This window comes from Convolutriloba macropyga, chromosome 4, assembly GCF_964194025.1.
Source record: "Convolutriloba macropyga chromosome 4, txConMacr16.3, whole genome shotgun sequence".
NCBI lineage: Eukaryota > Metazoa > Xenacoelomorpha > Acoela > Convolutidae > Convolutriloba > Convolutriloba macropyga.
Genome location: NC_134471.1, coordinates 70,746,496 through 70,765,887, shown reverse-complemented (window position 1 = coordinate 70,765,887; position 19,392 = coordinate 70,746,496). Strand labels below are relative to the sequence as shown.

General features: G+C 34.5%; 2 protein-coding genes across 2 annotated transcripts in view; one reads left to right on the top strand and one right to left on the bottom strand.

Annotated features, from left to right (window-relative positions):
• The window catches only part of LOC142337868 (testis-expressed protein 2-like), a 70,864-nt gene that overhangs the window by 34,108 nt on the left and 17,364 nt on the right, over window positions 1-19,392 (bottom strand). Inside the window, exons 5-7 of the mRNA XM_075387470.1 lie at window positions 13,988-14,194; window positions 11,401-11,506; window positions 4,917-5,077 (exon numbers count right to left, since the gene is read on the bottom strand). Coding sequence (XP_075243585.1) covers window positions 4,917-5,077; window positions 11,401-11,506; window positions 13,988-14,194 — 474 coding nt within the window. The remainder of the gene's footprint in view (window positions 1-4,916; window positions 5,078-11,400; window positions 11,507-13,987; window positions 14,195-19,392) is intronic.
• LOC142337872 (leucine zipper transcription factor-like protein 1) overlaps window positions 8,483-19,392 on the top strand; it is a 458,027-nt gene continuing 447,117 nt past the window's right edge. The window contains exon 1 of the mRNA XM_075387473.1: window positions 8,483-8,493. The gene's annotated coding sequence lies outside the window, so the exon portion shown is untranslated. The remainder of the gene's footprint in view (window positions 8,494-19,392) is intronic.

The window sequence follows — 19,392 nt, the reverse complement described above, 5'->3', positions numbered from 1 at the left end:
TTTTGCAGTTTTCCAATTTTCTTTTAAGTTACACGGGTTTTTGAGCCCATTTTGTCGTTCTTATTGTTGCGCGAGCAATTTAAAGATCTCAATTTGATTTTAAAAAGGCGTTTTCTTTTTCTTAATTCAGTTGGTTTTTGGGACTAAACTACTTCTTTATTTAACTTCAAATTGTATTTTTCCAAGTTGTTCGTGAGTTGTTTAAGTAATTATGAATTCTTTTCATTTATTATTACGAATGGATCAGGAATATTAGTGAAGCATCTTTTTTGATCATTAATTTTGTTGGAGTGTAATTGAAACAAGTGAAATTCGTGCAAATTGCTGTTTATCAAATTGCTAAAGAAAACTAAAAAGCAGATACGAGAGAGTGGTTTCCTGTTCATGACGCTTTATTGCAAGAGAGCTTGAAAAGTTGACGTGAACCTACTTTTCACTCTACACATTTTCAGTTCAAACTCTAACCTATTTATTCAAAAGTATTTCCAATTACTTGAAAAGAAGCAATGAAAATGCGCATCGAAGCATTTCTGATTATCTAAAGCAAATACTACACTTTTATATTCAACTTTTTAGCTATTTGCTTTACCATAAGGCCTTTTTAACCGCTTAGGCAGTTTCGTATTCTTGAGTTTTTTATAACATTTGATGAGTTTTGTGAAAGAAATTATTTATTCTAGAAGTTTCTAGCAGTCTTTCAATTTGATTAGTGTTAATTTTTCATTGTTATTTTCATTGAAAATTGGGATCAATTTAAGAAAAATTTTTCAAAAAACTTGCCGTTTTGTAAGGGATTTGAATTTTGCTTCTGATTTTATGCTACTCGCAGTAAATTTTCTTGTTTAATCCTTAATTAACAGCAACTCTATAGGTGTTGCATCTGAAACTTGAAAGCTAGACAGGGCACTTCTTGCAGAAAAACATAGCCGGCAGATTGCTGGAAAATAGCCGCGATAGACGCTTGTGGCCTTCCATGAATTGAAACAACTACGAATATAAGGTAGACAGATCGACCACCAGTCCTTTATTAGACCACTAGACTTTTTGGGTTAGATGCGGACTGTCAATTTTATGACACTTACGGTCTATAAAGGAAAAGCCCTAAAAGAGATTCTTCAAAATTGATATTCGAAATCAAAAACTCAAGACTAATACTCAAGAATTAGGGAAAAAAAGATTGGCACTACTTAGATGCACACTATTGATGTTTAACTAGTAAATGTTCATAAAATTTAAAGTTTCATAAAAAGTTCTTTTTAGTTTCATAAAAGTTTCATAAAAAGTGATTTTTTGAGTGAGGTAAGTCACGCAGCTGACCTAAAACCAGAAATGACGTCACGTACACAAATTTTAACTGCAAAGCAGTAGAAGTCACTGAAGTCACCGAAAAAATCAATGCCAAGAAGTCAGGTCGTAAGAATCATTGATCGCGACGACGAATTAAAAAAACATAGCCGGAAGAATTCCGAAGCGACTCGAAGCATCAAAACTTCATAAGAAACCGGAATTTCAGCTGAAGCCATTAGCTTTTAAATTAAACCATTATCTCATTACCTCCCCAGGACTGGTCTAAAATCTGGTGAAATTTAAACCACAGTCACGAAGAGATACAAAATTGCAGCAAAATATTTTAATATTGACAAAGTTTGGTAAGGTTAAAAAAATTCGTAAAAATTAGGATGGTCAAAATACTGATGGGCGGAAAAAACTGACAGGGCCATCAATTGCCCTCGAATAATTCATGATTCTAATCTCTGAAAGAACGCGAAAGCAAACGGCAGATAAATCTTAGAAACTATGTTGAATTTTTCAAAATAACGCTGATATTTAGGAGTCAGAAAGATACTACAATTAGATCTCTAATCACTACTTTTAAGACAAAAACAACACATACCAGATCAAAAACTAAATTAATCATAGAAAAGACATAAGCAAGAGAACAGAAATCAAAGGCAAAAATAGTCTAAAAACAATACCAAGGCCCGAAGAAAATTGAAATTTATAGAATAAGTGGAAATTTTGGAAAAGGTTTTCTAGCTAACTCTCAGTACTGCCTTAAGTTGAATGAAATCAATTGCAAACCAAAGAAATGACGAAAATCTGAGAAAAAGCTGAAATCAATCAATTTTTTAACAACTGAAAAATCAATATAACGATTATAAATGTAGGTGCCAGGACAAAACTAGAATGATAAAAACTAGATGTGAAGAATATGGACACAACGTACGGAACACCGTAACGAAAAGACTAATTTTGATTTTTGGAAATCAAATTGAGAAAGTCAAGAAAAACGAAATCGTTTTATTGTTCAGAATTCGAGACATAGAAGACAACGAATTATCCAAGACATAGATCCATCCCCCTGAACAGAACAAAAAAAAAGGAAAAGCGGAATGCAAACATACGAAACATTGAAGCATTCTGCAAAAAAAAACGCTCAATAAATTTTTGAGGCTGCATTTATGAAAAAGTTTTTCAACTGTCTTCAAAAACTTAACGCCCAAAAACTGATCGAACTTTTGTTGAAACGAACTTGAAGTCCCTCATATTGCACAAAAAGACTATTTCTAGTAATTAAAACCAAAATACAAACAAAAAACAGAAAAAATGGAAAACCAAAATCGAATTAGAATTTGCGCAATTTTATAAAACAAAAATAAATCGAGGTAGAATGAGGCTTCAGTATATGAATTATCAAAGGTAAGTTGCTATATAAACTGATTGTTGACAAAAAGACGACTGAAAGATTCAAAAATGAAATTACTAGAAAAAAAGCCAAAAATTAACTAAAAAAATTATAAAATATGTTATTATTTTGAACTTCAAATGCATTTTCGGGCTTTGCAAAACACTGTGGTATCAATTTACGAGATTTACATTTCAATACAGCATCGATTAAAAATTATTTCTACAAAAACCAAGGAAGCAAAAAAACTGGGCCACTAGGACGAAAAACGGCTAAAAACGGTTATCTACAAGTGCGATTCAGTGAAAAACTACTTTCAAAGTCAAAAAGTCATTCACTAAACGCAGCACATCATCAGACAAATTTTCTCGCTCAGAAAAAATTAGTTTACACGGCAATTTTATTCATTTTTGCTTTTAGGTCAAAATATCGTCTGAACAAATAGTACTTCCGGTAAAAAAAAAACCCTTTAGAAAACCAATGCTTCTCTTCAAGTCGTAAAAACCACGATTGCATTAATAATAGCCACTATCGCTATGAGTCTATTAAAAACATCTTCAAGATCTTCCTGTCTTCGCATTATTTAACTGTTACTTAACACTTCTCTTCTCTGCCAAGTATTGGGTGGGTGACTAATCTATTAGAACATAACCGACTAACGTAGAGCGAATTGCTCTCAAACGACCAGCTGGCTTTGTCAGTAGCAAGCCATGTTTTGTTGAGGCTAGCTTTAGCCTAATTAAAGGGTCATGGGGTGAGCACAACGGGGGGCTGATGGCGGTGGGGGCAACAGTGGGGGGACTGGGGAACGGTGGGAGAGAGTCTTTGGCTACAAGGGGTCTTACGGCCTAAAAGATTCGCAGGGATGGGGATTGGGGGTTAAGTGAGGGGGGGGGGCGATGTGAGGGAGGGTTGTTGTTTGGGGGTCAACCTCTAAGAAGCGCCCTTCACACCATAGTTATAAGTCTCCAAAACAATTTCTGTGAATCGCACAATTGGAGAATAGTGATCTGAAAAGCTCTAAGAGCACTTAATGCCCGCTGGGCGCTACCTGTTTATCTCGTTTTTGAGGCCGAAAATTCATATGGGTCAGACGAAGAATCGGTCAAACTCAGTTTCAGCGCAATTAAAACTTTCTCTCCAATTGACATTATTCTCCAAAAATAGTTGGGAATTTGCATTATAAACAAAGATTTTGTCAGAGAATTTTACTGACAATATATTTTTAATAGCCGCGAAGCGATAGCGGCTATTATTGGGGACATCGTGGTTTTTTTTTAATTCGTCGTCTCCATCGATGATTCTTACGACCTGACTTCTTGGAATTGACTTCAGTGACTTCTATTGCTTTGCAATTAAAATTTTTGTGCGTGACGTTATTTCTGCTTTTAGGTCAATTGCGTGACTTACCTCACTCAAAAAATGACTTCTGAACTCACCTATGGAACTTTAAATTTTATGAACATTTTTTTTAAAGATCAATAGTGTGCATCTAAGTAGTTGCAAACTTATATGCCCTAATTCTTGAATATTAGTCTTGAGTCTCGAATATCAATTTTGAAAAAACTCTCCTTATAGACCGTATGTGTCACAAAATTGACAGTCCGAATCTAACCTAAAAAGTTAAGTGGTCTATTAAAGGACTGCTAGTCTATCTTATTTCTTTAGTTGTTTCAATTCATGGAAGGCCACAAGCGTCTATCGCGGCTATTTTCCGGCAATCTGCCGGCTATGTTTTGGTGTACTTCGTCACCTCCTTTCCCTTTCCCATGTTTTCTTTTAATGAACCAATTTTGATAAATTGTTAGTGTCTGTCAATAGGGCTGTTGCCATTTTTTGTGGAGACCCAATTTAAAGAAATTATATCAGATGCTTCATCAGATTTTGTCAGCTGCTTCTCCCATGTTAATTTTCCTGTTATTGTTTTAAAATGTTATGTATAGCTACGTAGGAGGTTCATTAGGTCAAGACACAATCGCCAATTTTTAATTCGAGTCGTTTCCGGAATTCTTCCCGCTGTTTTTTTTCGTTTTGAATGTTGTTTGCACTAACATTATAGGGGCAGTCCCTTCCAGTCGTTTGATTAATTTCTGCAGCACTATTTATCTATTTCAAGTAAAAAAAAACTGTTTTGAAATTGAACGAAACTCCGCAAAACCAATACAAAAATTAACTGTTAATATAAATTATTGGCCAATATGGTTGTGACGTTAAACTAGATGTAGCTTACCGTTGAGTAGACCCTGCGAAACCCTCTCTGGAATTTGTCAATACTTCCAGTTGCAACAGACAACCTGTGGAACCAGTCCTCTTTCTCCCTTGCGGTTCGTCCAAACAAATACACATTCCTGGCACCACAAGCACGGGCTAGGTCTGGCTCCAGAATACCCTCTAAACAAAAAGGTTTCGGAAAATTTTTCTTCACTATTCATTTGGATTGCCAGGAAGTTATAATGTTTTAAACGAAAGACAAATTTTTACTCAAAATTATTAATTACTCAAGTGTTCCATAAGATTTTTCCTTTTCTATGCTTATATAAATTATCAAATCAAAAGCACGAAATCAGTTTGCCAACACATGCAGAAAAACTCTTGTTCACAAAGAATATTTCACAAAAACAGCAGGGCTATCAATTGCTAAATCAAATCCCAATGATACCTTATTTTTTCCCTGAAGAGAGTTTTTTAATGCTGATTCCATTTTCATTTAATGAAGTAGCAAGCCAGCAAAGCACAATGTAGCCTGTTAATGAGTATCAGTACGAATCATACTGCTACAATATCAAAACATAGGGATCTTTTCTGTTTTTGCCCCCCCGTCCATTTGCACCCCCCACTTACACATGTTATATGTGGTGGCGGTCAAGCAAGCCGATAGGCAAGCAAGCCGAATTTTGAAAATGAGGTCAAGTAAGCCGAAAAATTTTGGGATACCGGTATTTTAAGTTGCCCTTGGCGGGCCGGTGGGCGCACTTCGCCGCGATAACCAGCCGGCAATTTCTGGATTACATCCCACAGCGGATGAGAGGCATGGCCATGGACAGCGGTCCGCTGAGGCCCGTACCCACTAGATGTCTAAAATTGACGCAATTTTGTATCTTTGGTGCATTGGAATACATTATGCGATATAATACTATGTGAATTTTTGATTGTAACGGCTAACAATGTATTATTTCTGATATATTACATAACTATTACATATCTTTCGGCTTGCTTTTCTGTCGGCTTACTTTTACTTTGGCTTCCTTTGCGTTCGCCGTTATATGTTTGCATTCCATATAATTACATAAACAATTATGCACAAACCGCATTTACAATTTAATTATACAGCGAGCTTTTGACATTACAGTAATTCAAATGTGCTTATAATGTAAGTAGACAAATAATAATGCCTGTTTTTAATATTTTTGCGCTTATATTATTGGCTTTATGACACCAATTTTTTTTGACAACCGGTAACAAAAATCCATCCAATCTTGGACCAGTGCCGGAACGTTATTGGACGACCCCTAAGGACAAAAAAGTACGTACTTCGGGGTGCAAACAGACTAATTATATAGGACGGGGGCAAAAACAGAAAAGATCCAAATAAAGTTCATATATTTTTCAAAACGAAATAGATATTCAAAACATATGACGTCCAAGGTGATTTTTTGTTCCAAACCCAAATGAAATGGAATTAGGAGCCTCGTACGAGACCTACTTTTTTATTGAGCCAATTTTAGCCCACTTATTTCTTTTGGGCAGAGTTACAGATAAGAAAACTGAATCGGTAGTTCAAGAGATTTTAACATATTTTGGATCTTTTATGTTTGTGCCCCAGCTTATTGGATGCATATTATTTGCACCCCCAGACGCAGGTGCCATAATTTTACATAATGATTTAATATGTAATGACACGTGCTCTGTAACTGGGGTAAGCATAACGTACGGGGAGAGGGCACAAAATCCCGAATTCTTCGTTTTTCGAAAAAAGACTCAAAGTTTTGAAAAATTTTCACATTTGTGACTTTTTCTTTTGTGTACATTGTATCAATATTTTATGTACATTCTATTTAAAAGGTATTTTTAATGTCCGCAGTATTGATAGCTGATTGGTGCTATTGGTTTTTAGAGACAGTCACTTCGTAGTTAAAAACTCAAAGAATTTTAATTGTTTTGAAGCTGTCTCTTTAAAAACTCCAGAATTTTTTGCGACTTTTTGTTGTCACTGAGAAGTCAAAATAAACTGGTGGTTTTAATCAAGGTGATATATTAAAAGTAGCAAAATGCGAGTAGTTTAAGGGCGTGAACTTTTTTTTTCAAATTGCTTATTAAGTGAAATTAGAAAACTATATTTGAACATAATTTCGGTTTTTGGGAAGAATTTTTTCAGTAGCGGCGATTTAAATTGCACCGTTTAAAGAGATGATCCATGTATTCTGATGTTGCATAATTACATTAATGAATTCTTCAAAGGGCAGCAAATGGTTTATATGACAGATATTATTTGTTTTCAAATATCTTTCCTGGTTTTTAGAGTCTTCCTCAATTATTAGTTCATTTTCTTGTCTTTTTTCGTTAGCTCATTACTGACTGGCATCAAGGGCTCTATAGTAAGGCCAGGTTGACTCAAAATCTTCAATTCGTATCTAACCTGAAAAACGACTTTGACATTACCTGTTAGAAAAACTAACAATTTGTAAAGTTTTGCTCCTTTTGTAGTCATGCATGCAATGCAATCATTTCGTTTCATTAATTACTATTCAAAAATTCGAATTCAAATCGAATGTTTTAAACCACGTTGACACTACTCGTTTTCAAAAAAAAACATTTGTTTTTTTGTTTTGCTGAATTCTTTTGTGTTTACTTAGTAATTAAAAGTAATTAAAGAATAATAGTAATCCTTTGGGTTTTGCCGTCCTGTCTCTGCGTCTCAAAAACTCCTGATCATATAGAGATTTTTCAAAATTCTCATTGAAATACTCAAAAAGTAGGGCATATACCCTTGGCTCTATTCAGATGCACACTATTGATCCTAACTAGTAAATGTTCATAAAATTTGAAGTCCCATAAGTGAGTTCAGAGGCCATTTTTTGAGTGATGTAAGTCACGCAATTGACCTAAAAGCAGAAATACCGTGATAAACGCTTGTGGCCTACCATGAATTGAAACAACTAAAGAAATAAGATTGACAGATCGCCCACGCGCTTTTTCATAGACGACTAGACTTTTTGGGTTAGATTCGGACCGTCAATTTTACGAAACACATTTGCTCTACAAGGAAAAAACCCTAAGGGAGCTTTTTCAAAATTAATATTCGATATTAAAACTCAAGAATCTATTACTCAGGAAATAGGGCACATAAGTTTGGCACTACTTAGATGCACACTATTGACCTTTAATTAGTAAATGTTCATAAAATTTCAAGTTCCATAAGTGAGTTCAGAAGTCATTTTTTTAGTGAGGTAAGTCACGCAATTGATCTAAAAACAGAAATGACGTCACGAACACAATTTTTAACTTGAAAGCAGTAGAAGTCACTGAAATTGAAAAAGTCAGTCAGAAGATTCATCGATGGAGATGAGGAATTAAAAAACCGAGCCGGACAAGTCCAGAATTACAAAGAACTGATTTGGCTTTCAGCTGACAAAAACATAAACCGCGTTAGATGTCCAATGAGAACAATTAGTTTGACACCATTGAGATTAGGCAATTTTACCTTAGGAACAAAAAAAATCAAGCAAGACTTAAAAATCAGATCTATTTTTTAAAGACATGGTCAAAATCAAAAAACGACTTCTATGAACTCATGCCACTTATTAAATTCCTTTGTTATTCATTATCAAAAAAAGAAACCTGTGATTAATGAGGTTGGGTGATAAGACAGCAATATGTTCAATAAATACTGGCAAAATTAAAAATTTCACTAATAGTTCTTAAAAAACGGGCAGCGTATAAGTCAAAGAAAGCAATATCTACAAATTGAGAAGATTTTAAACATGAATAAAAACTTTTTAAGAAACCAATAAAAACAGTTAAAAATGAGAAAAAGGTATAAGACAATAAAATTCACAACAAAAACTCGCAAAACTAAAAAATTCTCTAATACTTTTTGGAACACAATTGATGTCAAAGTCATAGAACACATCAGCTTTGAACAGCGACAATTTAGTCGACTAAAACAACACCTATTAGCAACCTATGAGGCCTTTTATTAATGAGAATAAACGACAAGACAACAAAAATTACAGATGTACACAAAAAACTCAAAACTAACTCATAATTTATGAGAAAAAGTAGTGTCAAAGTCATGAAAACTAATAAGCTATTAACTCGGACCATTAATTGGGATCTTTTACGCCTCAATTTAAACCAATGAGGCCCGTCATTCCATTCACGATATTAAGTGATAACACAACAGTTATAATTTTTGAAAGAGGGCAAAATCAATATTCTTTTATGTTTTTTGACAAAAAAAAGTGTTCAGGTCATAAACATAACCGACTAACGTCGGGCGAATAGCTCTCAAACGACCGGCGAGCGGTTGGCTTCGTTAGTAGGTAGCAACGGTTTAGAGCAGCTAGCTTTAGCTTGAATCGACTCTACTACTTTTAATTTTCTAGCCTTGTTAGTAAACAAATCAAATGAAAAATTGGTATTTTAAAAATTTGCAAACTATTGCAAAATCAGAAGAAAAGCTTCCAGATTTTGCAATGAAAATGTTTAAATCTAATTTTGGCCTTTGGAGTATGTCAAGTAACCCATCTGCAAGACTTGAAAACCTTCATTGGCCAGTAATTATCGTTAAACTCAGAAAAGGAAAAATATTCAGAAATTTTGAAAACCATCGCAAATTTTAACATAATCTTGCTGATATTCAAGAGATTAAAATCTTCAATACAATTTCTGTCTCATGAGAACATCCAGCATCCCTATTTCAAGCTTCCAGTAGTTTCACTGGCTCATAAAAATTCAAACTTGGAACATCATAACAATTATCTGAAAATTTGAAAAAAAAAATTAATTTTTATCAAAAATTGTCTAAGCTGAAGTCATTAAAATATTATTAAACATTTCATTAACTCTAGAAACTATGCAGCAGTTTATTATCAAACCAGTTTATTATCAAACCAGCAGTTTATTATCGGAGGAGCCCTAGGACCCTGGTGCCGGAAAAATGATTTAAAAAAAACTTGAAAAAATTGCAAATAATTTTTAAAACTGATGATATTAAAATCTTGAAGAACATTCCATTACATCTAGAAGCTATGCAATAACCTCTAATAAAACTCCAGAGGAGGTTATGTGGCTCTTGAGGCTCAAGAAACCTAAAAAATGACAAAATTTCAAAAAAAAACCTGAAAAAATTCCAAGTTGCATAAAAACTGCTTAAATTTTTCATAAAAAAAGTTGAAAACTAACCCATGGCCAAAAAACATTCTCCAGTAAAATATTATCAAACACAAGTGTTCTAAAACTAATGTTCGTGGTGTTAAATTTTGAAAAAAATTCCATTACATTTAGAAATAGTACAGTAACTTATTGTCAAACCTAAGAGGTTCCTCGACTCTTGAGTCTGGAGAAACATAAAAAACGACAAAATTTTTGAAAAAAGCAAGTTCATAAAAAATTGCTAAAAATTGTCATTTAAAAAATAAAAGGTATTCCACGCCAATTAAAATTTTTCCATAACTTATTATCAAACCCTTAAGGACGTTTTCTGGCCCCTGCGTCTGGAAAAACGTGAATAATGAAAAATAAATGTCAAAAAAATTGAAAATTGTCTTTTCGTCACAAAATAATAAAATTCGTAATGTTAAAATGTTGAAACCATTCCATTACCGCTAGAAACTAAGCAGTAACCTTTATAAGAACCTAGAGGAGGTTCCTTGACACCTAGGGCTGAAAAACCGCAAAAAAAGACAAATTTTAGACGAAAAATTAAAAATTAAAAAAAGACGAAAAATTAAAAATTATTATAAATTTGCGTGTTCTAGCGATCGGTTGTTCGTCAGTAGCCACGGAGGGAGGGCACCGCGGGGCTGATGGGGAGGTGGTGGGCAACAGTAGGGTTGGGGGCAACAGCGCGGTGGGGGGTAGGGGCAATAGTGAGGGGTCAACAGAAAAAGCGTGAAAAGATCTTTAAAAAACGACAGCACACCAACTCAATCCAAATCCTTTGGATTGTAAAAAACCACGATGTCCCCAATAATAGCCGCTATCGCTTCGCAGCTATTAATATACAAAGATTATCAACTGAAATATCGGAACATTACGTGCGAACGCACATTACTAATTCTTGCCCTTTCTCAGCTATTGTTGTTTCTACTATCCTCAGCTTTGAAAAAAGCCACCACATTGGTTGCTTTTTGATATTATTTAAATGCAAAGTTGAAATTTGTTAACGCGCCGCGCCATCAAATACGGAATTTTCAATGTCAGTAAATTTGTTTCAACCACAAAGACCAAATCAAAACATGAAAATCAAAGTTTCCCCATATCAATCAGATTTTCTTTCAAACAGCCCGTGTGAGCGGCAAGAGCTGGGTGAGTTTTTTGATGGTTTATATAGGCTGATATCAAGTGGAACTAGTCCCAAAATTCAAGTCACTATTCGGGTTAAAGAATATCAATCATAGAACGTCATATTCGGGTGGGGGCGAGATAGGAGACATTTCCCGAGTTTAGAGAAGTATTACCACCAAGAACTCATAAGAAGCCCGAAAGCTTACCAGACGTAGTCAACCCTTGCTCTCCATCAGAGACAAGTTTCAGTTTTATCGGGAACTTCCTACTCCACCTTCGCTTCCTTGACAATCCAGTAGGCAACAGAGACACCTGAAACGACAAAAATAGCAGATGAACTGTTCTGACTTTTATAATACCGTATGCGAAAATGCAGCATCGATACAATATAAAAGGGCAGAATTATGCAGAACTTAAATTCAAGATTTTTAAAAGCATTTTTGCATTTCCTGATGCCAGTTACACTGGTTTCCATTGTATAGAAAAATTGTTGAAAGACAAGAGAAAATTCAATATTTTCTCAAACATACAAAAAACCGTTGAACCTCGAAAAAGCCTGGCAGAAAAGTTTGAGAAATAAAGGTTCGTAAGCAAATATAAATATATCCCGTATATTGCCGAAAAATAGCCGCCGATGACGCACTTGATGCACATCGGGATCGGAACAGAAAAAGTAGGCAAATCGTAGGATTTTTTTTCTGTTTTTTTTGCGTCAAAAAGTATTCTAATTTGGCGTGTAGTTTCAGTTAGACTCTAAAACTATACTTAATTCAGCTTCTAAATTGAAAGCTAATAAGCTTAATACCAATGTCAGCTAGCAAACACTCTAATGAACTTTGATAACCTAATTCTCAATGACTTAATGACCGGGCTTTATCGTTTTATCCCGCCTCTTTTGATTTCGATCTTCTGATTTTGACAGCATTCACCACATTGCGTAATTCAATGCGTAAAAGAATTAAGATCCCTTCAGTTGAAACAGTGAGTGAAGTAAATCAGAAGTCAAACTTGAAAATCGTGACTGGTGTAAAACGAAAAACGTGATCAAAAGGTAAAGTGAATTAAAAAAGAGAGCTCCTAAATAATAGCCGTTTGAGAGGCTGATGGTGGCTATTAAAAATTTCATCAAAAGCAAGACGCAATAATTTGCATCTGAAACTGCGCGAAGATTAAATTCTGATTGCCAATTTCAAGTTTCAGTTAAAACTCGTAAAGTAAATGCATTTTTGTTCCTTTTTAACTATACGCCATGTAACTATACCTTTAAAAAACTAAGTTTGAGATGGCTTTCATAGTTATTTTGATCAAACTTCAACCAAGTCACCGATCGCACTAAAAAAAGACCAATAAAAAATAACCTGGTCAAAACCAGTTCAGCAAAAAAAAAGATGCGCGAAGGACAAACATTTTGATCTAGTATTTGAAGCCAAGAAAACAAGATCTGGCATAGATCTGATACAAAATAGGTACAAAAAGGAAACAAATAAAACTAATGCAAACGCCTATCAAAAAATAAATTTAAACCTGAATAAATGTATCAGAAAATATCAGAAAATCAACAGTTCAAAAACAGTTTTAGGGCTATTTCGGCTAACATAAGAAGTAAAGACAACAAAAATAGTCTGCTCAAATTCATAATAAACCAATCTCATTTAATAGGTATCTAACAATAGTATATCTCCTACCAAGTCAGTTTATTATGTTTTTTAATGCTTTTCTCTTTTGGGTTAATTTTCATTGCTTTGCTCAGCAACTGGAAATTACACGGTATTACAGGAGAATGAAAGAAGCAAAGCTATACCAGAGACAATTACGAACTCCAAAGTTTTGTTGTTTCACATATTAATACAGCTTCTATTAAAAACAATTTCTAAAAAAACTAAATTATAAGCGAAAAAATTGGGCCAATTGGAAGAAAAACGGCTAAAAATTGAAATCTATATGCAACATTCTGTCAAAAAACACTTTTCAAATTCGAAAAGTCATTCACTGATCGAAGCGCATGATCAAAAAACTTCTCGCTCAGACAAAAATATTTCATACGGCAATTCTACTCTCGCTTTTAGGTCAAAATGCCGTCTGAACGAATAGTACTCCTGGTAAAAAAAAACCTCAAGAAAACCAATACTCCTCTTCGAGTCGTAGAAAACCAAGAGCACTGCAATGTAGCTCAGCTCAGCTTCTATATAAAAACCGCAGGAATAACAATTGCTGGAAACTTCGCATGAGAGCAATTAAAAGTCAAAGCGCTCAGACCAAAAATGCATGACTGACCGACATCAATAAGCATAACTGGCATATTGCCGGAAAATAGCCGCGATAGATGCTTGTGGCTATGACCATCAGTCCTTTAATAGACCACTAGACTTTTTGGATTAGATTCCGACTTCCATTTTTATGAGACACAAGCTCTATGGGACTTTTCAAGATTAATATTCGAAATCAAAAACTCAAGACCCTAATAATCAAGAGTTAGGGCATATATGTTTGGCACTACTTAGATGCACACTATTGAGTTCAGAAGTCATTTTTTTAATGTGGTAGGTCACGCAATTGACCTAAAAAAACATAAACGCGGGACGCAGGGTAAGACGAAACAAAAATCTGTTAGACAAAAAAAATTAGGAGCGCAATAATAGCTGCCTGGAATTGCTGACGCGGCTATTAATTATATAATTGCTGCAGCGAAATGCGCATTAAAAAATTGAGAGAATTCTGTTTTCTTAAAGCCATCCGAGCATCTGGAAGTGGGTTAGAGATTTTTTGAATTGATCACATTCAACTCCATCTTACCTTAGCACCCATGAGATCAAACGCCCTGACGTGGTTAAACACAAAGTTCTCAGGTTCGAGAACTTCAAAAGACGAGCTCTTCTTGGGCGCCGGTTTACAGGGTCTGTACAATCTTATGGCAGTTGAGTCCAGTTTGACATAAATGGACTTCAGATGGGATATGCGATGGTTGAGAGGGGAGTATTGGTACGTCTCGTTCAGGAAGCCCTAAATTATCATTGTCACATAATAACTGTATAGAGTTCTCACGCTCTTGGTAGCTTCAAATGAACTACTGAACCTCGCGTCAAAACTCTTCGAGATCATGTAATGAAGCAAATATCATTTTATAAAAAATTCAAATTCCTTGTGGTTGTATACTGCTGGTCCGTACATTAAATACTTAAACGACGGGGTTAATCGCGGGACCACATGTATAACTTGAGAGTTCAACCCCTAGTTCTACTCTTGGTATATAGTTAAGTGTTAAAGAAAGTTAAATACAAATATGAATTAATAAGTTATGTTAAACAGCATCAAATATGAACCGAGCATGAAGGGATAGAATAGTTAAAGTTAATAAGACTGAGATAGCACTAGATAGCACAGGTTGAATTATTCTAAGTTGACTTGTAACTTAGATAGAGTTTAAGAGATGTTAAATTATAACTTAGAGAAGTTTAGTTAAACTTACCTGATTTCCAAAATTGTGCTAAGTTAATATTTTATGACTTAGAAAGTTCTTAGTTAAGAACAAGTCACGAAATATTCTAAGTTAAAAAAATATCTCAAGTAAGTTAAGATTGAGCAAGGGAGCAATAAGGGAGTATGATTTTAAATCAGAAGTTATCAGGGACCAAAAAGTGTTGGTGGTTGAGCGTGCAAGCTCCTTTTATACTTGCGGACACGTGGTTATCTAGTATCCTATTGGATAAAGATAACAGTGTCGACAGAGTTACCAAGGTTAACTTGGTGTTATCTGTGTGGCGTGATAATATCACGTCACGGTAGTTTTAGTTTGGATTAGCGATCTTAAAACAGTAGTTTATTCAAAACTACTTAGTAATTTGTTCACACGTTAAAATGGACTTTGTCCAAATCAAGTTTGTGCTTCACGCACTATAACGTAAATTCTCAAAATAGCACTAAGATTATCAAATAGTGTTACTGAGTGTAGCACACTTCAGTACATCCCATCCCGGTCCATAGGTATTAAATCAAAGCATCAAATTTTACATAATCGAATAAATTACTTTTAATTTTATAATAATTAAGCATTTAAAGTTTATGAGATAGATTACTTGGTAAAAGTTCTAAAGTTCATCGTAGCTTCTTGTTTCTGAGTTCTCTCTTGAAGAAGGGTTGACGATGTCCTGAGATACTATGCTGTATAAAATAATATGTCCAATCTTTTTGGGTGGCCGTTATAATAGACCTTTTGTAGTTTTCTATAAAAGTTGTACTGTTCTACTGTTAATACATCTGAAGTTGAATAATAAGATGAAGAATATACTGGTTAATTTAATTGTCTATAATGACAAGCAAGATAAATGAATAAAGAGATTAATATGAGGGCGCACAACACCATAAGGGCTAGTGTTGCTGAAATAACTCCCCAAATAAAGAATTCCGTTTCGTAATTCATATTTATTTGAGTGTTGTTGAAGAATAAATCAATTGAAGTAAGCTTTGTAGCTATGGTTTAAGGAATTAATATTTAGACTTGGTTGATCATTAAGAATTAGCTTCATGAAATAATTATTCTTGCTTTTTGTCATTAATTCAAAATAAATAACAATTTCTTTTTGTTCAAAGTCTTCAAGAAATAAATAAATCAAATCTGCAATCTAAAGATAAGAATGAACTCCTTGTTCACCATAAATTGCGCTGAGTGTAATCATTGAAGATAGTTTCAATGAAGATAGAAGAAATGCGGATTACTTTAATTGATGTAAGTAATGGAATCAAAGAGAGTAAGGTAATCAAAATGACTAATAATTAGGTGTTTAAACTAACGAATAATTTTCCTCACCGCGGGAGAAAGAAGAAGAAGTAATGAAGGAAGTACTGAACATCAACAACCACAAAATTATCTATTCCATTCCGTGAGTGCTCAACGTGATGAGCGGAGGATGTGGAATTGATGCTTCAGATTTGCGATCTCCAGTTGGAGCTCAGTAATCCGTTGTTCGAGCTGTTGAGAGCGTTGTCTTACTGTCAGAAAGTTTTGCTGTACCTGATAGGTGAAGGTATCAAGCTGAGGAGTGAGGTTTGCTGTAATATTATCAAACGGGACTTGTATTGTTTGTCCTTGTAGGTTGTGATTAATTAGTAGATAAGAATTTTTGTTTGACAAATAACCAATGAGATTGAATCTATTGATGTTGGGTTGCAACTGGTAGATTAAATTCGTATCGTAGTTCGGGTGTCCACTAAAACCGGGGGTTTTAGCTTGTATTTCAGCCTGGTGTTGTTTTTGTAGGCGGTCTTGCAGGGGGTAGTGGTGTAATGATGAAGATTAAGAAAGTTTGGTCGTGACGATTGAGTAGTTGTAGTGTTTGCTAAGACGTTGGGTATCGTACTGTTTGTCTTGGGTATATTTACTTCTAGCCGTGTCGCTGGGCTGAATGTCTCTCTAATGAATTGTTTAAGTGGTTGTTTCTTTGCAATTGTATCTGCAGTATTAGTTCTCTTTTTGGATGATGTAACCGTGGTTGATGAATTTGCACTAATTGCTTGAGTTTGTACTGCTGAAATCTTGATAGCTGAGAGAAAAGTTGTAGATGGGGTAACATGAGTTGTGGTTTGTTTTCTTTTTTTGTATTCTTTTAGAGTAAATCAGTAGTAAATATGAAGTCAGTCTGTATTGTATGATCATCATATAGTTTGATGATATTAGAGTGCTAGAGGAATTAATCCTATACTGGAGACGAAGGAACGTTATGATCGTTCCTGTTTTCGTCTCTATTATTCTCATCATTTAGGTTTGGATAAACACTTTTATTCTCAAATCTTATAGCTTGTAAGCCTGTATTCTCTGTATAAGGTGGAATTAGAATAACTCGTTCTCTAGTAATAGCATTATCAGATTTTGGAACTTGCATTGTTGGTTCTCTATTTTCATCAGTGTTATCATTCGCTGAATTAGTTGCTTGATAGATAGAAGTCAGAATTGGAACTGACATTAAATCAAATGTGGCAGCAAAGAGTGCTTTACCAAAATGAATAGATGCTTCTGTAATTTTGTTAATTTGCATTGCTCGAATTAGGCATAAGACTATGTCGATGAGTAGCATAATAAATAAGAAAGCGGCAAAGAATATTCCGCATCGCTCAATTATATATTGTATTTTACCAAAGGTTTCAACAAATTGATTATTAAAGAAGTCCGGTGAAATGAATGAATCTAGATAAATAGTTCTAGAGTTATAACCATTCGTGCCTGAAATAATTGAAAATGATTCTCTGCTATCTAACAATGACTTAGTAAAGTGTTTGAGAACTCCTTTCATATTGGAGTTGAAATTTATTGAATTCCAGAACGCCATCATTTCTTTATATGTGTAGATACAAGCCTGAATGCTTGCAGTAATTATATTTGCAATTTGCTGAATGACTGTGTGGTTTAAAGAGTGCAGGTCCTCTTACTTTTGTTATTTGTGGGGTTAGTTCAACCCATGAATTGTCATCGTCAACATCTAGTTGAAATAAGTTTGAATGCTTATCAGAGCACAATTGCTCTTCGGCTTGTCTAGAAATTGGATCAACGAAATGTATTTCATCTTCATAGAGAATTGGTATTCGGTTATAGCACTTATTAAGAATCTGTAAGGGTGAATGAAATTCAGGACAACTATATAGCCAGGCGACATTGCCGTTTGTTTTGATAAACATAGATCTGTTTCCTGTTAAGGTATATCCAGCTAAACGCGGATTTTCATGAGAAATCATTAAAGTGTTGCGAATAGTTGAGCGCTCTAATTCACAGTCATTTCTTAATAGCTCTAGAGTAGAAGTTTGAAGTTGCCGAAGATTATTAAAGTGCAAATAGTCAATTTTTCTTCCAAGATGGGCTTCGAAATCAATATTTTCATAAATTTGAAAATGCTTTGTATCAACTGTTTTGTTGTCACTGGAACAACATTTATTTTTAAGCGTGATAGCACCGGTATCAGAGTTAAATTTGTGAATGGGTTCTCCAGTGTTCATATCGAAACCGTCACGAAGACTAATATATAGGGATTCATATGGCGTAGGATATACTATTCGTGGATGACTACATAAAGACTGTGGTTTATTATAAACTTGGAACATAAAGCTTTGTAAGTCGAAATCTGATTGAGCTGAAGTAAGTTTAGGATCCTTTACTATGTAGTATTTGTCATTAGCTTTAATCATTTGAGCGTCAAAAGTGCGAATCATAGTGAAAAGACAATTATTGGGTTCATCCCAAGTGTATGCAAATGGATCAGTAGATGTAGAATCGCAGCCTCCTGCTGATAAAGGACAAGGTAGAGGTGTATTTTGCCTGTTATTAACTGTGCCATCCCTAAGGTTTACATTCAGGCTAACATTTTGCATATATGTTTCATAAGTGTAATGTGTAATCCAACCGCGGGAGTTACATTCATTGTTTCCAGTTCCAACATCGCCTGAGTTAAAGTTTGAGAACAAAGATTTGTCAAAATCGAATTCTACTGAATTAGAAGAAGGGGAAAGCTTTATCTTTTTTCTTTCCTTTGCAAGCTTGCTTTTCTGAGCATCAAGCTTAACTGAAGTAGTAATAGTATTATGTCTGGCATCTATGCCGCTAGATTCAAAAGAATAGCAAAACCAACGTAATTGCTGTTGGGTTGCTTTACACATAGTTGCTTCTAGCATAACTTTATAATTTCTTTGGTAGAGAGTGACTCGTGCTTGATTAGTGCTAATTTTATCAGGGCGAATTTCGCAGGGTGCTACTTTGTTGAGAGAATACATCTGGTTTGAGATCATTTTTGAGCAGTCAAAGTGGTTAACATGAAGGTTAGGAGCTGTGTTTTGATAGATACTCATCTTTTCAGTTGCTCTGGCGTCAGTGAAAGACGTTAAGATTAATAATGCAAGAAATATAATAAAGATCAAATATTTTGCATAGCAAGCAGTTATAACACAAAGAAGTGCAAGAGGTATTATAGCAATAAGTTTAAGAAACTGAACAGAACGAATGTGGTTTCCTATGTAGGTTAAAAAATGTTCTACTTTTGAAAAAAGCGCTTTAATATCAGTAAGTTTTTCTTTAAAGAACTGGTCTGTATTCATTGATAGTGGCAAATGGACGTTGCGTTTTGACCGAATTGATAGCTTTTCAGGAGGCTCTAGTAATTTAAGGTACGGAATTTCTTCAGGTAGACAATTATTTCTATTTACGACACATTTTATGAAGT